A 17,723-nucleotide genomic window follows, 5' to 3' on the forward strand; every position below is an offset into this window, starting at 1 on the left:
GTCTTCTCCTCTTTTCCAATTGAACATATGTGTGTATACTGCGTAAATATATCAAATACGATGGGGACATGTACTGTATGTCCTAAGGAAATATTATATTATTATACCATGTTTTAAGAGTCAATCACCTATCTGACATGCAGTAGCTCATTCTCTTCTTAAATTGTTGGACAAAATATTGATGTCTAATAAAAATCTTATCTTGGATTTGGATTTTATTCTCTGGCATACTTATGCCGTTAACCCATCAGGTATAATTTATAAGAATTTCTATAATTCTGACTCGTTTGAATAGAGATCTTCCAAGACTATACTATCTCTCATGTAGTATTAGGTATGCAGTTAATTTCATTAGTTGTGTGTTTTATTTTAAGCGGCTCAATAATTGCACAGTATTGTAAATGTTTTATTCAGGCTTTGGTCAATTGTAGAATGATCTTCCTAATCATATACATCAGTTGAATCGGTGAAACTTCCTAGTTTATCTGTTTCATAATTCGTTGTGATTTTTAATCTCTTAAATAGTTTATTCTTTACGTCTACGCTTTATTTTTGCAAGGGTTGCTTTCAATATCATGCCTCTTGTGTTGGGTCTGTAACATTATTCTTCAAGGATGAGAATTGTAGTTTAATTTTTAATAATGTGAGAGTAACAATATTGTAGAAATTTAAAGAGGTGAACTTGAGAACAGATTCGAATATACTTGATGAGAATGCTTTGATTGAAATTGGGATACTGTTCTCTGGGTTTTTTGCGTATATTAAATCGTTTCCGATTACTGAATACGTGTAAGAAACTGCAAGAATTTTATGAATTATATGCACACTAAATAACCCTGCAAGTGAGATATGAATGAGTGACTATCAAAATTTTACGATCTTCTCCGAATCTTTACTGTCATATTACATATTATTAGGTGAATACTTTAGGTACCTTTAATGTTGCTTTGCGTGGGTATGATTAGCAAAATGAAACGGGGGGGGGGGGTGTTATCTATGAAAAATTGCGTTAATTTCCTTTAGAAATCCAGATAGTTTATTAAGTTCATAATAGACCTATAATTATTTCAATTGCCTTGTCAACTGCTTCCTCTACTCTGAATGTTTGCTGAAGGTTAGTGATATAATGTAGTACCATTCCATAAAGTACTTGCGTCCGCCCTTAGTGGTTTTATATCTAACCAAGAGTTCTTGGAAAGATGTTTGAACTGGCCTCTTGCCTGTCTCATTATTAAGGCAGTGTGACCTTTTGTTGATCAGCTGTTTTGTCTCTAGTTAAACCATTTTCAAGCAGTGTAAATAAATGTCCTTAACGTTCATATACGGTATACTATAGGAATCGCATTATTATAACTGAATTATCAATGTTAGTAACAACCTTAATCATTGTTATCAATAGCTTAATTCTTATAAACCAATGTTTAAATGTTGTAGTACTCTCTCTCTCTCTCTCTCTCTCTCTCTCTCTCTCTCTCTCTCTCTCTCTCTCTCTCTCTTAGGATTTCTTCCCTTTTCTCGTAATTCCCTAGTTAGAATCGTCCATATATCACATGACAGGGATATAACTAGCGTGTTTTCCTCCCAACGTCCATAAAAGATAATGATGATATCCTTAGAGTTGGAAATTCCATTGGTCGATAACACGACTATGAACCTTCTGCCCTCCTTATAAAAATAACTCTTAAGGCCAGGCTCCATAGACCACTTACGAAGCTGATGAGGTGTTGTCAGTTGACAATGGTGGAAAGTGATGGAAACGAACCTACCATTGCCGCTTCTGCTGCTGACGTGGTCGACTCTTGTCTTTATTAGCTCCCAGTATATATAACTCTTCCTCATCATTTTAATGATTATTAAATTATAGACTAGGGAAGATTAAGAGAGTTTGTATCAAAGATTATATTATCAAGAGAGTCATATTACGCTAACACAAACATATATATATATATATATATATATATATATATATATATATATATATATATATATATATATATATATATATATATATATATATATATATATATATATATATATATATATATATACATATATATATATACATATATATATATACATATATATATACATATATATATATATATATATATATATATATATATATACATATATATACATATATATATACATATATATATATATATATATATATATATACATATATATACATATATATATATATATATATATATATATATATAAATATGTGTGTAAAAGATACGTAACACTCAGTCTAAATTTGTTTTAGGTGATTTCAATACTAAAGTAGCCCAAAAGAAAAGAGAAGGATTAATCTGTAAATTTGTAGCAGGTACAAGAAATGACAGAGGGGACATGAAACAATCTCAGAATCTTGAACTTTTTTTATAAAAAGAGACATGGAAAATGGACGTGGAGAAACAAAAAACGAAATAGTTTTTTTTTTCTCAGTGACAAAGTTAATTTTGTTAAAGATGTAACAGTGTAAAACGAGTTAATGTCAAGTCAAGGGACCAAAGACGGACATCAAGAATAAGAGAATGTGTCCCTAGAGATTGGAAAAGCAGGGTAAGGAAGAGAAGATGATGGATTGTCGACCTAAGAAAATTGGTGGTATAGACTGGCATAGAAAGGCCATATACAAGGTATCAGGACAACTGCCCCCGTAGGACAACTGCCCCCAACTGCCCCCGTAGGAAAACTGCCCCCGGGACAATTGCCCTCGTAAAACCCCTGGACAATGGTGTAAGAAAATAAAAATACATAACTAATAAAACCAGTGTTATATTATTGTTAATAAAAAATACATGATTTAAAAATACGTTTTAAAAAGATAACATAATGTAATAAAATTTGTACATAGATGGGTTGCAAAAATATTGAAAAGGGATTTAAATACTAGAATTTTAAATTGTGGGCTATGTTTCTCAAAAATTCCAATACATCGCGGTTCTCAAATTCTTGCACAATGTTTGCTATTCGTATGCTAGAATCCTGATAGCGTTTCTTGCTTAGGAGGTACTGGATGCCCAGCAAGTATTTGATTAATTATGAGGCTGGATAGTGCCTGTTCTCTCTTCAACACCCCCAGAAATGTCCATATATTTGGATGAAATGACGTAACGCTTGCTTGCATATGGTTATGCCAGCCTTCTACGGCGTTGTTTGTTCGAGGTAAATCTTCAACAACACGAGTATACATACTCCACATGCTTATATGGAAACGGGGCTGTCTCCTTGTATTTCGACGTCTTCTGCCGATGTATGTATCTTCAAAATAATCTATTATTGCATCAGCTTCAAGTGGCAACATCTCTTGTAGTTTCTCAAACGCTTCAATAACTTTTTCTGCGGGAACAAACACTAATGCAGGAATCATACGTATTTGCAAGGAAAAATAGGCGTCAGTTTGGTATTTAGATTGGAGACCTTCATTTTGCACCCTACGGTATATGCTTTGAGATAAGTGGTAAAAAAAATCCTTTAACAGTTACGTTAGGGAAGATCTCTTCAATAGCACTCCTAGCAGCTTGTTTAAAGTCTATTAGGAAGGTCTTTGGATTAAGTCTAGGGTTTATAGTGAAGAGATTTTGAAGGATATCTTCATATGCTGCTTGTCGTTTATTTGGTAGCAGAGCATACACACACGGAATAACTCTTTCAGAAGTTAAGCAATGAATAGTGTACAATTGGTAAAATAACTCGGGTATAATCATATAGGTACAGTCACCAAACCAATTATCTGATTTCTCCAGAAGGCTAATGTTTGTTGGTGTTGAAAATTAAAGGATACGCTGCTCAATCAATCCACTATCATAAAGAAGAAAATCTTCACCACTAGAAGTTTTCTTGTACTCGGAAGGAATGACCATGTCTGTTAGGTTTGATGGGATGGGATGAGGAGCGCCAGCAGCTTGTTTGTAGCACCTTATTGCACGACGAATATGTCTCACCGGCGGTAGCTGAGTTGCAGCACCGCTTGATATCGACTCAACTGTTTGGGAAATTATTTGCTGTGCAGTCTCTTCGGTAGCAATAGATTTAGCCGTTATTTCCTGTTGTACTAACAAGACTTCACGGCGGGGTTGGTCAAGAGCATGGGTGTGATCATTTACATAGCCAACTACTTCATTTTCACAAACTTTTACTTTCGCTTTACAGTTATTGTGGCGGCGTTTTTCACATTCATAAGATGTAACATTATTTGCCAATTCCTTCTGCTTCACATAGATGTATCCTTCATAAATAAGCTTCATTTTTCCATGTTCACTTTTGACGAACTCCATGATGGGTTATGTTACTTCTTGTATTTCTTTCGAAAATAAACTATAACTCGTACGACCGATTAGACACTGGATCCTTCTTACTTTTTTTTTTTTTTTTTTAAACATTTGTTTGACTATACAGAATTAGCCAATTGGCGATAGCTTTCGAAAATAAACTATAACTCGTACGACCGATTACCTAATTAGGAAATAACTACATAAATGGTAATAAATTTAGGAAATAGATACAATTATTTCTTCAATGACTGATTATGTAATTAGGAAGAATATCTTCATAAATTGTTACTAAAAAGGAATTACGTAAATGGCAATATGGGGGGCAATTTTCCGGGGGGCAGTAGTCCTACGGGGGCAATTGTCCTGGGGGCAGTTGTCGGGGGGCAACTGTCCTGGGGGCAGTTGTTTCGGGGGCGGTTGTCCTAGATCCACAGACAGGGGTAGAAGAACATGTTTGAGGCTTTTGTCCTGTAGTGGACTAGTTTCGGCTGATATATATATATATATATATATATATATATATATATATATATATATATATATATATATATGTATGTATGTATATATATATATATGTATATATATATATATATATATATATATATATATATATATATATATATATATATATATATATATATATATATATATATATACACTCACACAGAGTACATCTGTGTGTTTAAGTGTGCTTAATTACTGAAAATTAAGAAAATGGTCTCTCCATTCACCTAAGCATAAGCACAACTTTTACTCACTTTATGTATACAAACCAACCACGATCAGCTGAATAGATAAGTGGGCGTATAACTAAACATGTCTTACAAATCGAATGCACTCAATATACATTTTTACTCGTTTTGTTATTTCCCCTTGAATGGAGAGGATCCCGGATGTGATAAGCGATCTCTTACCCGCATCTATTTGCATTTAAAAAAAAAAAAAAAAAAGGTTGTGAGCTTTACATTTGTGCCATTGGAACTTCTACACAAAAGAAAATTCTCTTTTGTTTTGTTGTAGATTTAATCATTACCCTTAGCGAAGTAAAACTAGGAAGAAACATGTTTGATGACAATTATCTATATGGACATGTGTTACAAACTTAGCAATTGGCTATCATTCCGGAGATTTGTTGATGTCGAATCAAGTACAAATAACTAAATTCGACAAGAATATGTATTGCAGAGTCGAAATAAAGCAATCTCTCTCTCTTGTTATCCGAGTGGTTTAGTCTCATGTCAAGGTTCATTCCGATTCAGAGGCGCAGGTTCAAATGTTGGCTGTGTGGAAGTGTTTTGAGGCAGAGTGAATTCGACATTAAAAACTATTTGACTAATTTGCGGATAGTGTATCACTTCTTTGTTGTCGTGTTTCTATATATATATATATATATATATATATATATATATATATATATATATATATATATATATATATATATATATATACATATATATGTGTGTGTATGTGTGTGTGCATTAAATCTATAGCAGATTCTAATGGAATTACAAGCATTTTTGTCTATTCATATGGATCAAAGTTATGTAAGGATAAGCTTGCTGTTATTTGATATGGAAGTAATGTCAACGATTTTTATAGATGTAAATCTTCTAGGGTGATGAATTATCCTATCAGTGTGGATTGTATAGAAACGGGTGTTTTTTTTTTTTTTTTTTTTTTTTTTTTTTTTTTTTTTTTTTTTTTTTTTTTGTAAAGGAAGTGTTCAGATTGAACCTAGGATAAGGCCCTTGTAAGACCTGTGGTGCAGAGGGTATATGCTTCAGCTGAAAAGGGAATACAATTTGACCCTGTAAGAAATCCTTTCTGGTACTACTTAGAAACATAAATGGTAGGCATCCCTCAAATCTGCATTCTTTGGTGTAGACCTAAAAGTTTTTTCTTTGCTTAAACTAGATGATTTTGTCCACTACTGCCCTAAGGAAAAGGTAACCCTTCTGGCTGATATCTTTGACAGCAAGAATAGCAATGAGAAACAGTATGCTTCATTACTGTTTTCCGAAAATAAACTGATCAGTTTAGCTTTCCATTCTTGCAAAATTAAGAATCGTTTACTTAACCAACCTTCATGCTTTCAAAGGTGTAACCCCAAATGGTACTTACTTTTTCTATTTGTAAATGTAGGTGATGACTTGGGGCGTGAGTTGTCTTCATATTGGTAAGTTAGACAGAGCAGGCTCATTTTGTGATAGTTGAACAATTTGTAATATCACTGAAAACTAAAGGGGGTTATGGTAGTTATAGTCCTGCCAGTTAACTCATAATTTCTATAACTCCCGTCTTGTCTAAAGTATTAAAAAGAAAAAAAAAATTAATTGGTTATACTGAAAGTGATCATCTGTTCCACAGTATACAGTTTTGTTAACACAAGGGCCTTGGTGCTTGTAACGCTTTTTTAATTTCCAGTTTCTTGCAAAACATTTCAGATTCTGGTCTTAAAGCTTATAGTACTACTTTTGGTTGTTTTTGTCATGAGACCTTTTCAATCTTAGATACACTGGGGTTGGTGGCTCAGCTCTTGCTCATGGGCACCATAGTGGCTACTCGAATATAATCTGTGGAATTTCGTTGATTTTTATGTCATATACATGTTGAGTTGACTTTGAATAAACAAACTTGGTGTTTATGTATATGATACTACTTAATACCATCTCATTTGTCTAGACTTGCCTCTCTTTACAGATATCTAACTTAAATTAAGGAGAGATGAAAAATTTAGTAAGTTTATCGCACTGAATTCCCTCTATCTTGCACACATTTTCATCCTATTTCTTTTACTCTACTGCGCAAAACTAATGTAATATTTTAGATATCCTTCTTTAAGAAAAATGTGCTATTGAGAAACATCAAAGTTTGTATCTCCTTCAATTCCACAACAAATTGGTATACTGAGAAATCCTTTCATGATTTTTGAAGACCTGCTTCTCTTGAAGAAATATTTCAATTCTGTCATTGCCTTCGCAAAAATCGAAGATTTTACGAAGGATATGTATTCACCCCTGTCTGTTTTGTCTGTTTGTTAGTTTATCTATTTGATTATTTGTTTGTTTGAGAGCAATATTGATACGAGAGAAAACTAAAGTAGATAATATTCTAACAACACGTAAGAAAAAGTAATGGACATGGCAGAAAATATGAGAATGACTGACACCATATGGATATTAAGAATAACAGAATGTGTCCCTAGCGGTTGCAAAAGAGACAGGGGAAAGGAAGAGAATACGATGGATTAACAAGTCAAGAAATTTTGCAGGTGTGGATTGGCATACAAAACCCGTAAACAGACTCAAGTGAAAGGACATGTCTGAGGCCTTTGATCTGCAGTAAGCTAGTATCGTCTGATGATTATATATATATATATGATATATATATATATATATATATATATATATATATATATATATATATATATATATATTACTTGCTAAGCTACAACCCTAGTTGGAAAAGCAGGATGCTATACACACACACACACACACACACACACACACACACACATATATATATATATATATATATATATATATATATATATATATATATATATATATGGGTGTGTGTATGAATGTGTGTCTGTGCCTGTGTATGTGTGAATGCAGTATATACATCGCATATATGTGTAGCAATCAACAATAATGAGGAATTCCTTAACAACTTAAGATTTGCAGTGAACATAGTTCTGTTTAGTGAATCCTGGGAGGAATTGCAAAAGGTGATAGAAAATTTGAATAGAAAAAGCAGATATGTAGGACTGAAAATGAATATGAATAACACTAAGATAATGTTCAATGAAAATGAAGAGACAGCAAATAAGGGTTAGGGATGAACCTCTAGAGATATTTAATGAATATACGTTCTTAGAACAGACAGTATTTCCGCCCGGACATGACACCGAAATTAAAAGAAGGATAACCATGGGATGGAGAGTATTTGGTAAACAAAATGAGGTTATGAAAAGTAAAATGTCACTTTCTCTAGAAAGAAAAATATTTAATCAGACGATCATACCAGTATTAACTTATGGATCAGAAACCTAGAACCTTAATAAAGATTTAGAACATAAGCCTGTTACAACTCAAAGAGGTATGGAATGGATAATAATGGTCATAATAATAAGAACCAGGAAAAGAGCAACGTGGATGCGAAAGCAAACTAAAGTAAATGATATTCTAACAACATATAAAAAACTGGATATGGGGAGGACATATAATGAGAATGACTGATGGTAAATGGACAAGAAGAAAAAGAAATGGGTCCAAAAAATTATTATTATTATTATTATTATTATTATTATTATTATTATTACAAGCCAGGCTATAACCCTAGTTGGAAAAGCAAAATGCTTCAAGCCCAAGGGCTCCAACAGGGAAAAATAGCCGGGAGGGGAAGGGCAACAAGGAAATTAATAAATTACAAGAGAAAAATAGGCAATCAAAAAAGAATACTTCAAGAACATTGGCAACATTAAATTAGATCCTCTAGATATGTAATATACAAACTTAAAAAAAAAAATTTAGATGAAGAGAATTGAGATAGAATAGTATGCCTGACTGTACCCTCGAGCTATAGAACTCTAATCCAAGACAGTAGAAGGCCATGGTACAGAGGCTATGCCACTACCCGAGACTAGAGCTAGAGCCTCTTTTACCCTTACCAAGAGGAAAGTAGCGACTGAATAATTACATTGCATTAGCTAATCCATTGGAGAGAAATATCGATGAAAAGCTGAGATGAACAAGCAGGATTTCGAAAAGGTAGAAGTTGCACTTATCAAATTTTCATTTTGAGACATGTTGTACAGAAATGCGTAGAATTTAGGAATTCCCTTTTGATGGCTTTTGTGGACTATGAAAAAGCCTGTGATATTGTGCACCTGACAATTTTGAGTAAAGTCCTGCGTTATTATGGAATTCTTATTAAATATGTAAATTTGGTTAGGTCTGTTCATGAGCATAGCAAGTGGTGGTAGATGGGCAGTTTTTTCGCCACTCCGGCACATCACGGGCTGGGCGTCTGTGTCCTACCGCATTCACATTAGTTTCAGTCGATGTTGAATAGTTGTCTACTTTGTCAGGAATGGAGGTGATGATGGAGGACTTGAAGGTGGTGAAGTGGCTGCTCATAAGGGCATCTACTTTGGTCATTGGGTCCTTTATGGGAAAATATCGAGATCGGGGATGGCAGTGCGTACAAGTTCAAGAAGGCGCCATACTCAAAGGGCGTGCAATAGATTCACTTTACAAGGAGAGCTGTATGCGGTAGGTTGCACACGAGCGATACTGGTAATTTCTCTGAAGGTGAATGAAGCCTTTGGTTCCCCAACTGTTCTTGAGAGAGCTGAAAAAGTTTCGCTATGCAGGCGGCTGGTGATGGTGAGAACTGCCCCAGGAGGTATGATTTGAGGCCATTGTACGTAATTTGTGTCCCCTTGGTCGCACAGCCAATCGAAGATTTCCAGGAAAGTGTCCCCGTACTTGACTGGGTTACACCCTTAATGCGAAATTGGACTTCAGCATGCTGGAACTAGGCGAACCACTTCTTCGCTGGCAAAGGATGGTAGTCTCAGTTTCTGAGAGCGGCATCATTAAACAATAAGGCACAGCTGTGCGGGAAAGCAAGAGGGAGCTGGACACTTCGGTGGTCACCAATGTGCGGAGGCACCAGTTAGGTATTAACTGATAAGTGGAGTAAATATAATTATATTTATTTGAAATTAGCATCAGTATATATACAACCCATTCCAGTCAGAAACTGCACAAAAATTCATACACAATGAGACAAGCATATACAGCCATCAACAAGTTATCAGTGCAAGGGGAGAGCATTAACGAGTATTAATGGTAGTGGGTTGGCCAGGGTACCAGCCACCCGTTGAGATACTAGCACTTGAGAGGTATTGGATCTTTTGACTGGCCAGAGAGTAATGCATTGGATCCCTCTCTCTGGTTACGGCTTATTTTTTCTTTGCCTACACTTACACAGAATAGTCTGGCCTATTCTTTACATATTCTCGCCTTTCCTCATACACCCGACAACAATGAGATACTAAACACTTCTTCACCGAAGGGGTTAATTACTGTACTGCAATTGTTCAGCGTGCTTTCCTCTTGGTAAGGGTAGAAGAGACTCTTTAGCTATGGTAAGCAGCTCTTCTAGGAGAAGGACACTCCAAAATTAAACCATTGTTCTCTAGTCTTGGGTAGTGCCATAGCCTCTGTACCATAGTCTTCTACTGTCTTGGGTTAGAGTTCTCTTGCTTGAGGGTACACTCGGGCACACTATTCTATCTTATTATTTTTTTTCTTCCTCTTGTTTTTTTAAGTGGTGTGTTGGGCAGGCTTAATAGAAGGGCCATGGATGCCTGGTGGTTTATCAAGAGGTTGTCTTTTCCTTTTCTGATCCTTTTTTCTGCTCAAAACCATCCTTACTGTCCTCCCTTCAGTTGAAATGGCTATCCTGGAGGGTGATTAGCCTTCCATGGTGTATCAGCTCCTCCATGTTGACCAGCTTTTCCGAATTCTTACTATAGTCTATGGGTTTTATCAATCACCTTATTTATAATTCTGTACATATTGTTTTTGCTATAATTCTTGTTAATCTAGTTTTTAAGTATGATGTCTCTTTTTTTATTTCTATTAATTCTTATATTGTCTGGAGACATTGAGCGAAATCCGGGACCAGTACGTCCTAGATTTCGTTAATGTCGTCTTCTGTATTGCAACATTCGTGGTCTTCATGCAAATATTCAAGACCTTACAGTTGCGTCCGGACAGTATGTTATTCTTTTGTGCTCAGAAACTTTGGTTTCTAATATGAGGCACTCATTTGAGCTCCTTATAACTGGTTTTAAGAAGCCAATGATGTTGAAACGTGATGCCATCCCTAGGGCCAGGGGAATGGCTATGTATATTAGGACTGAGTACCCTGCTTCTCATAAGTCCTGCTATCAATGTGGATGTCATGAGATTCAGGTAATAAAAGTTTGTGGCAGGCATAACAACTCTTATTTGAGTTTGATCTACCGGAATCCAGACATGGATGATTCTATCTTCGATTGTCTTCTTACCATTATGACTAAGATACAAGAAGATGATAGAAAGGCTTCTTTTGTCTCTGTTGGTGATTTTAATGCTTACCATAGGGAATGGTTAAATTCTATCTCTCCTACCGATCGCCATGGCTTAAGAGCTTCAGACTTTGCCTCTGAATCAGGCTGTGAGCAAATCATAAATGAAGCTACCCACAGGTCTAGTAATTGCTTGGACCTCGTATACACCGACTCCCCTGGCGTTATAACTTGTAAGGTTGGATCTCCAGTCGGGACATCTGATCACGCCTTCATTTCATTAGTAGTGAAGACTGAGCAGCCTGTCCCTGATATATCATACTCTTGTAAAATTTATATGAAGTCCCAAGCAGACTGGAATGGGATTTTGCATGATCTTTTGTGCTTGAATTGGTCAAAATTATATAGTAGTGTAGATCCTGTTGTCCCTTTGAATGAGAATATAGTCAACATAATTGATAGACGTATCCCTTCTCGTGTACTAAGGTACCGAGTGAAGGACAAACCGTGGTTCAATTATGATTGTAGACGTGCTTATTAGGAGAAGCAGGAGGCCTATCATCTTTGGAAGGGTAACAGATCAGATTTGACCTGGAATGACTATACTCAGCTTCAAGCTTTTGCTGAGAGAGTTTATGCCTCAACTGAAAAGGAGTACAATATAACCATAAAAGAAACCCTTTCTGGTACAACTCAGGAACATAAATGGTGGTCTACCCTTAAATCTGCACTCTTTGGTGTAGATGTAACAGTTCCTCCTTTACTTAAACCAGGTGGCTCAGTCACCCACTGTCTAAAGGAAAAGGCAACCCTTTTGGCTGATGTTTTTGACAGTAAACAGAGTAATGAAAAACTTGAACTTCCTCATTCCTGTTTTCCTGAGGCTAAACTAACTAGTTTAGCTTTCCGATCTCGTAAAATTAAAGCTCTGTTGATGGACCTTGATATTTATGGAGGTGTAGACCCAAATGGTATTTTTCCATTGTGTTTTATAAAGACTGCATATTTCTTAGCTCCAAAGTTATCTGTTATTTTGCGCAAGTTAGCAAGAAGAGGAGCTTTAGCACTTATTGGAGGATTGGTAATGTTACTCTTCTATGTAAATGTGTTTGTGGTAGCTTAAGTCCCCCTGATTACCGCCCAATTTCCATAACTCCCATATTATCTAAAGTTTTTGAGCGTCTTCTGGCAAAACGTCTTAATAGGTTTGCTGAAATTAATCATCTGTTCCCTAGTTTGCAATTTGGTTTTCATAAAGGCCTTGGAGCATGTGATGCCCTTCTTACAATCTCCAATGCTGTACAGAAATCCCTTGACTGTGGTCAGGAAGTTTGTATGATTGGCCTTAATTTTAGTGCTGCCTTTGACCGTGTTAATCATGAGGCCCTTATTTTCAAACTCAAACAGTTGGGAGTGGGTGGGCTGTTTCTTAGCATTATTATTGATTTTTTAAGTAATAGATCTCAAAGAGTTGTTGTTGATGGGCACCACAGTGAGTATAGGAATGTGATATCCGGTGTTCCACAGGGTAGTGTTCTTGGCCCATTACGTTTCATACTATATACACATGACATGTGGTTTGGCCTAGAAAACAAGCTTGTTGCATATGCAGATGATGCTACTCTCTTTGTATCAATTCCATCCCCTGAATGTAGATCTGGGGTTGGTGAATCCCTAAATAGAAATTTAGCTAAAATTAGTGCATGGTGCAAATTATGGGGTATGAAGTTGAATCCTAACAAAACTCAAAGTATGATTGTAAGTAGGTCAAGGACGGTGGCTCCTCAACATCTGGATCTCAGTATTGATAATGTTTCTTTAAATTTGTATGACTTTTAAAATTCTAGGTGTGATTCTCGACAGCAAATTTACTTTTGAGAAACACATTAGGTCTGTGTCTTCTTCAATTGCACAAAAAATTGGCTTATTGAGAGTCTTTTAAGATTTTCGGTAATCAATCTATTCTGAAGAAGTTTTAATTCTTTCATTCTACCTTGTTTTGAGTATTGTTCTCCTTTCTGGTGCTCGGCTACTGATTCTCATCTTAATTTGTTGGACAGAAACTTACGGTCTATTAAATTTTTTATTCCTGATCTAGATATTAATCTTTGGCACCATCGTTCAATTAGATCATTATGCATGTTGCATAAGATTTTTCATAACTCTGACCATCCTTTACATTCAGATCTCCCTGGACAATTCTACCCTGTTGGTAATACTAGGCAGGCAGTTAATTCTAATAGCCATGCCTTCTCCATCATAAGGCTCAATACTACACAGTATTCTAGAAGTTTTATTCCAGCTGTTACCAAGTAGTGGAAGGATCTTCCTAATCGGGTAGTTGAATCAGTAGAACTTCAAAAGTTCAAGGTTGGAGCAAATGTTTTTATGTTGACCAGGGTGACATGAGTCTTTTTATAGTTTATATATGACATATCTGTTTTTGACGTTGTTAATAGTTTATATAGGACATATCTGTTTTGACTTTGTTACTGTTTTAGCATGATTTATTGTTAACTTGCCCTTGGGATTATAGCATCTTGCTTTTCCAACTATGGTTGTAACTTGGCTAATAATAATAATAATAATAATAATAATAATAATAATAATAATAATAATAATAATAATAATAATAATAATACGAGCGTGTGTGTTATGCGTGCGGTACACCATTCACGTAAATTCAGTTAAACTAAGTAATTATCATTACCACTGAATTTATCCGTAGTTTCTTTCTTATTTTTTTCTTTGTATTTGCCATTCACCAGCGTTTTGTATGAGCATCGCTACCATTGCCTTTATGGCACTCGAGTTTATTCCAGAATGATAATGATTTTTCAAATGTTATTGGTGTAAATGTTACTACTTCAGCCAATCCTGCTAATGTATTTTTACTTGCTCCACTGTATCTGCATTCTATATTTGTATATAGTTTTGAGTAGAAGTACGGTATTTTATTATTATTATTATTATTATTATTATTATTATTATTATTATTATTATTATTATTATTATTATCAACAACTGCCGGAAATTAACTGCACGTCTTAATTGCTTAACATTTTGCTGCAAATGTTCTCTAAACAGAAATGAATCAAGGAAACCTTCGATGAACAAATGTGTTGAGAGCTAGAGTAAATTCTTATCCTAGAAAGATGGTGCAGTGAACAAAACGAGTGACTTCATTCTTACTCAATTGAGTTTGTACTTGGATTTCAAATTTTTTGGTGGGAAACAGATTTCAAAGTAATAAGAATTAGAGAAGTTGAAGAATTAATTTTTGGTGGTTTTATACGTATCTGTAATGAATGCGAGTAACTTTAGCAGAAATAACTTTTTTCCTAAATCTTTCCCTCTATAAAGAGTAAGTTATTAGCAAAGAAACGTATGCTGTTATACATAAATAGCAGTAAATATTTAGATACGCTATATAATCATATATCTCTTCAAATTTCCATATGAATATTGCTTATATGTTTGTTCATATAACTCACTAACGAGAACAAGAACAGATGGAAGATTTCCATCGTTATTGATGGTCTACACATCTGATGAGATTAGGTAAGGAAAATAAGACTGGAACAAAGAAAACTAAAGTGATTTCATCAGTTGAAAGATGTTATTAATATCGATCATGATACTGACTGTCATGCCTTATTTAACATATATCGTATGGCAATAAGTGTAGGCTAAAGAAAGGTCTATAGCAATATGTAGAAGGCCAAAAAGATTTGCTCAGATCCTTTATTTTATTCATTCTTTCCTTGAGATTAAGATGCAAAGTATATCTCCCAAAACTGTTTCATACATTGTGTTGGGACCTCAAGGGTTTTCGCTGATATTCTAAATGGTCTGAAGGCTATAAACATGATATTACCGATCCAAATGTCTATTTTCAATAGATATTAAACGTTTGACTGTCTTCATTCTTTACCCAGAATGAAGCAATTTCCTGGCTGGCAAATAGCAAGTAAATATGAAATTTCCTCTCTCTCTCTCTCTCTCTCTCTCTCTCTCTCTCTCTCTCTCTCTCTCTCTCTCTCTCTCTCTCTCTCTCTCTCTCTCTCTCTCTCTCTCTCTGCACTTTAAAGTGAATTCAATAGTTCTATAGATATTATTTCATTTTGAAAGATTGATTTTCTTTGATGCACTGCTCATGTTAATTACGTCCTAAAATAGGTTCGTTTTCATTAATAATCTATGTAGCACATAATACACGAATGAATTGCACATTTGTTCATCATGCTATTAGGTCATCTTCTATCCTTCACAGTTCATTCTTAAATATGATAGGTAACTTGATATCCCCTGAAATTCTTTTGCTGGGGAGCTGCCACCAGGAAATGAACACTGCAAGGTTTAGTTTATAAATCTTGTTGAATAGAATCACACTCACAATATCTATCTAAATATATATCTGTCGATCTATATATAAATTATCTATCTATCTATCTATATATATATATATATGTGTGTGTGTGTGTGTGTGTGTGTGTGTGTGGGTGGGTGTATATATATATATATATATATATATATATATATATATATATATATATATATATATATATATATATATATATATATATATATATATATATATATATATATATATATATATGTATATGTATATATATATATATATATATATATATATATATATATAGATTTAATAATTAATTCATTCAATCCATTAATCAAATTACGAGAAATCTAACTAAACCCCTCTAATTTCCTTCCCCAGCGGCCCCCTCACCTCCCAGGAACTGTACTAGATTGGACTCTGGCCGTGAGGTAGTGACGGTGAACTGCCAACCAGGTGAATCCTCCATGTCGATGCCCCAAACATACCGACTGCAGGTGTACCAGGTGTACGAGGGACAGAAGAGGAAGCTCATTCATAATGTCTCGAGCAGTCGTCCCAGGTAAATCTTTTTTTTTTTCTGATACAGTAATGATTTTTGGTTCGTATTAGGATTAATTATTTCACATATATTCATACATGATCATGCGATTATATATGCGCATATATGTGTCTGTATTTTTGTATATTATGCGTGCATAGTGCATTTAAATGTGCCCTTGCTTGTGTGTCAGTGAAACATAATGCAAGTAGTTATCAGTGTTTTTCGAGTGAAAATACAGTGTCGTATGGAAGACGAGATTCTAGCTGTGTTAGTGTGTCGTAAATTGTGGATGAGCCTTCTTCTTTAGAGCTAGTTATACTCGCTATCCTCCATGGGTTGGGAATTACTAAATAATCGGTTACACGAGTTTTTCAACCGAATAACTCGTGTTCGTTCAGAATTAAATCAAGTGAGTCGGTATTTTAGACTACTGTATTCTGGTATTAAATGTAAGAAAGAATAATCTCGTAGATTTGTTATGGGGTAGAAACTAAATAATATGATAGTTGGTATAACCGTGTTAAACAGGAAATTCTGTTCTTTGGAGGACAAGTTAAAGGATTTTTTTTTTTTTTTTTTTTTTGGTTATTCAAATCTAGCGCTGCAAGGGAAGAGCTACTTTTTTTTTACTGGAAAAGATACAAACGGGATAATCTAAGGACTGTGGGGAAAATTTTGGATGCCAGGACAAAACGATATCAGAGAATGTTCACGGCCTTTGGATTGAAGAGAGAGAGAAAAAAAAAGAGTTAATTTGTTTTGGTGTGTTTGGGGAGATCCTTTCTGCTCTGGGTAATTCAAGTGCAAATGTGGGTTACAGAAAAAAAGAGATTCTGTAGTTGGCAGGTCTGAGCTCCTGTGATTAGTGAGAATAGAGAGTGTTTGGTTATTGTTAAGACATGGTCTCCAATGAAATAAAAGAAAGGGTCATCCAATAGCATACTCACTGGAAAGATAAATAGAGAGAAATGTGTTAGATCATATATTAGCACAGACGAAGTGGTGTATATGGTAAGGGAGTTGACTTTAAGAATTTATCTATTCATTCTCTGGTTGATGTTAAAAGGAAACCATTAAATTTGTTTTAAGAGACATGTCTTCATGATCCATAGATGTAGTAAGATTTTGCACTAAAAATGAGTACATTATATAAGAAAAAGATGCAGGACAAATTATTAAGATTTATGGAGTCACAAAGGAAGCAATTTTATCTGAGTATAAACATAGTCGGGTGATGAACATTAAGTGAGGGAAAAATAAAATTGTTTAAAAACTTGTTGAAGAACATAAAAATAATATAGACGTACGCCATGCAGTCAAGGACAAAAGCGAAAAAAAAAATAATATTCGTTGGTAAATCATAGGAAAAATTTCGTGAAATAAATACAATAAGGAGGGTTTATTATGAAATATTTCTTGCAGGAGACAATACAATTCCAAAATATTAGTCTG

At 34.6% G+C, this 17,723-nt stretch overlaps 1 protein-coding gene across 7 annotated transcripts in view; it reads left to right on the top strand.

Annotated features, from left to right (window-relative positions):
- LOC137655741 (uncharacterized) overlaps window positions 1-17,723 on the top strand; it is a 1,545,462-nt gene that overhangs the window by 1,436,729 nt on the left and 91,010 nt on the right. For all 7 annotated transcript variants that reach the window (XM_068389795.1, XM_068389798.1, XM_068389799.1 and 4 more), the window contains one exon: window positions 16,109-16,289. In XM_068389795.1, the coding sequence (XP_068245896.1) occupies window positions 16,109-16,289 (181 nt within the window). The remainder of the gene's footprint in view (window positions 1-16,108; window positions 16,290-17,723) is intronic.

Source organism: Palaemon carinicauda, chromosome 16 (assembly GCF_036898095.1).
Source record: "Palaemon carinicauda isolate YSFRI2023 chromosome 16, ASM3689809v2, whole genome shotgun sequence".
NCBI classification, from domain to species: Eukaryota; Metazoa; Arthropoda; class Malacostraca; order Decapoda; family Palaemonidae; genus Palaemon; species Palaemon carinicauda.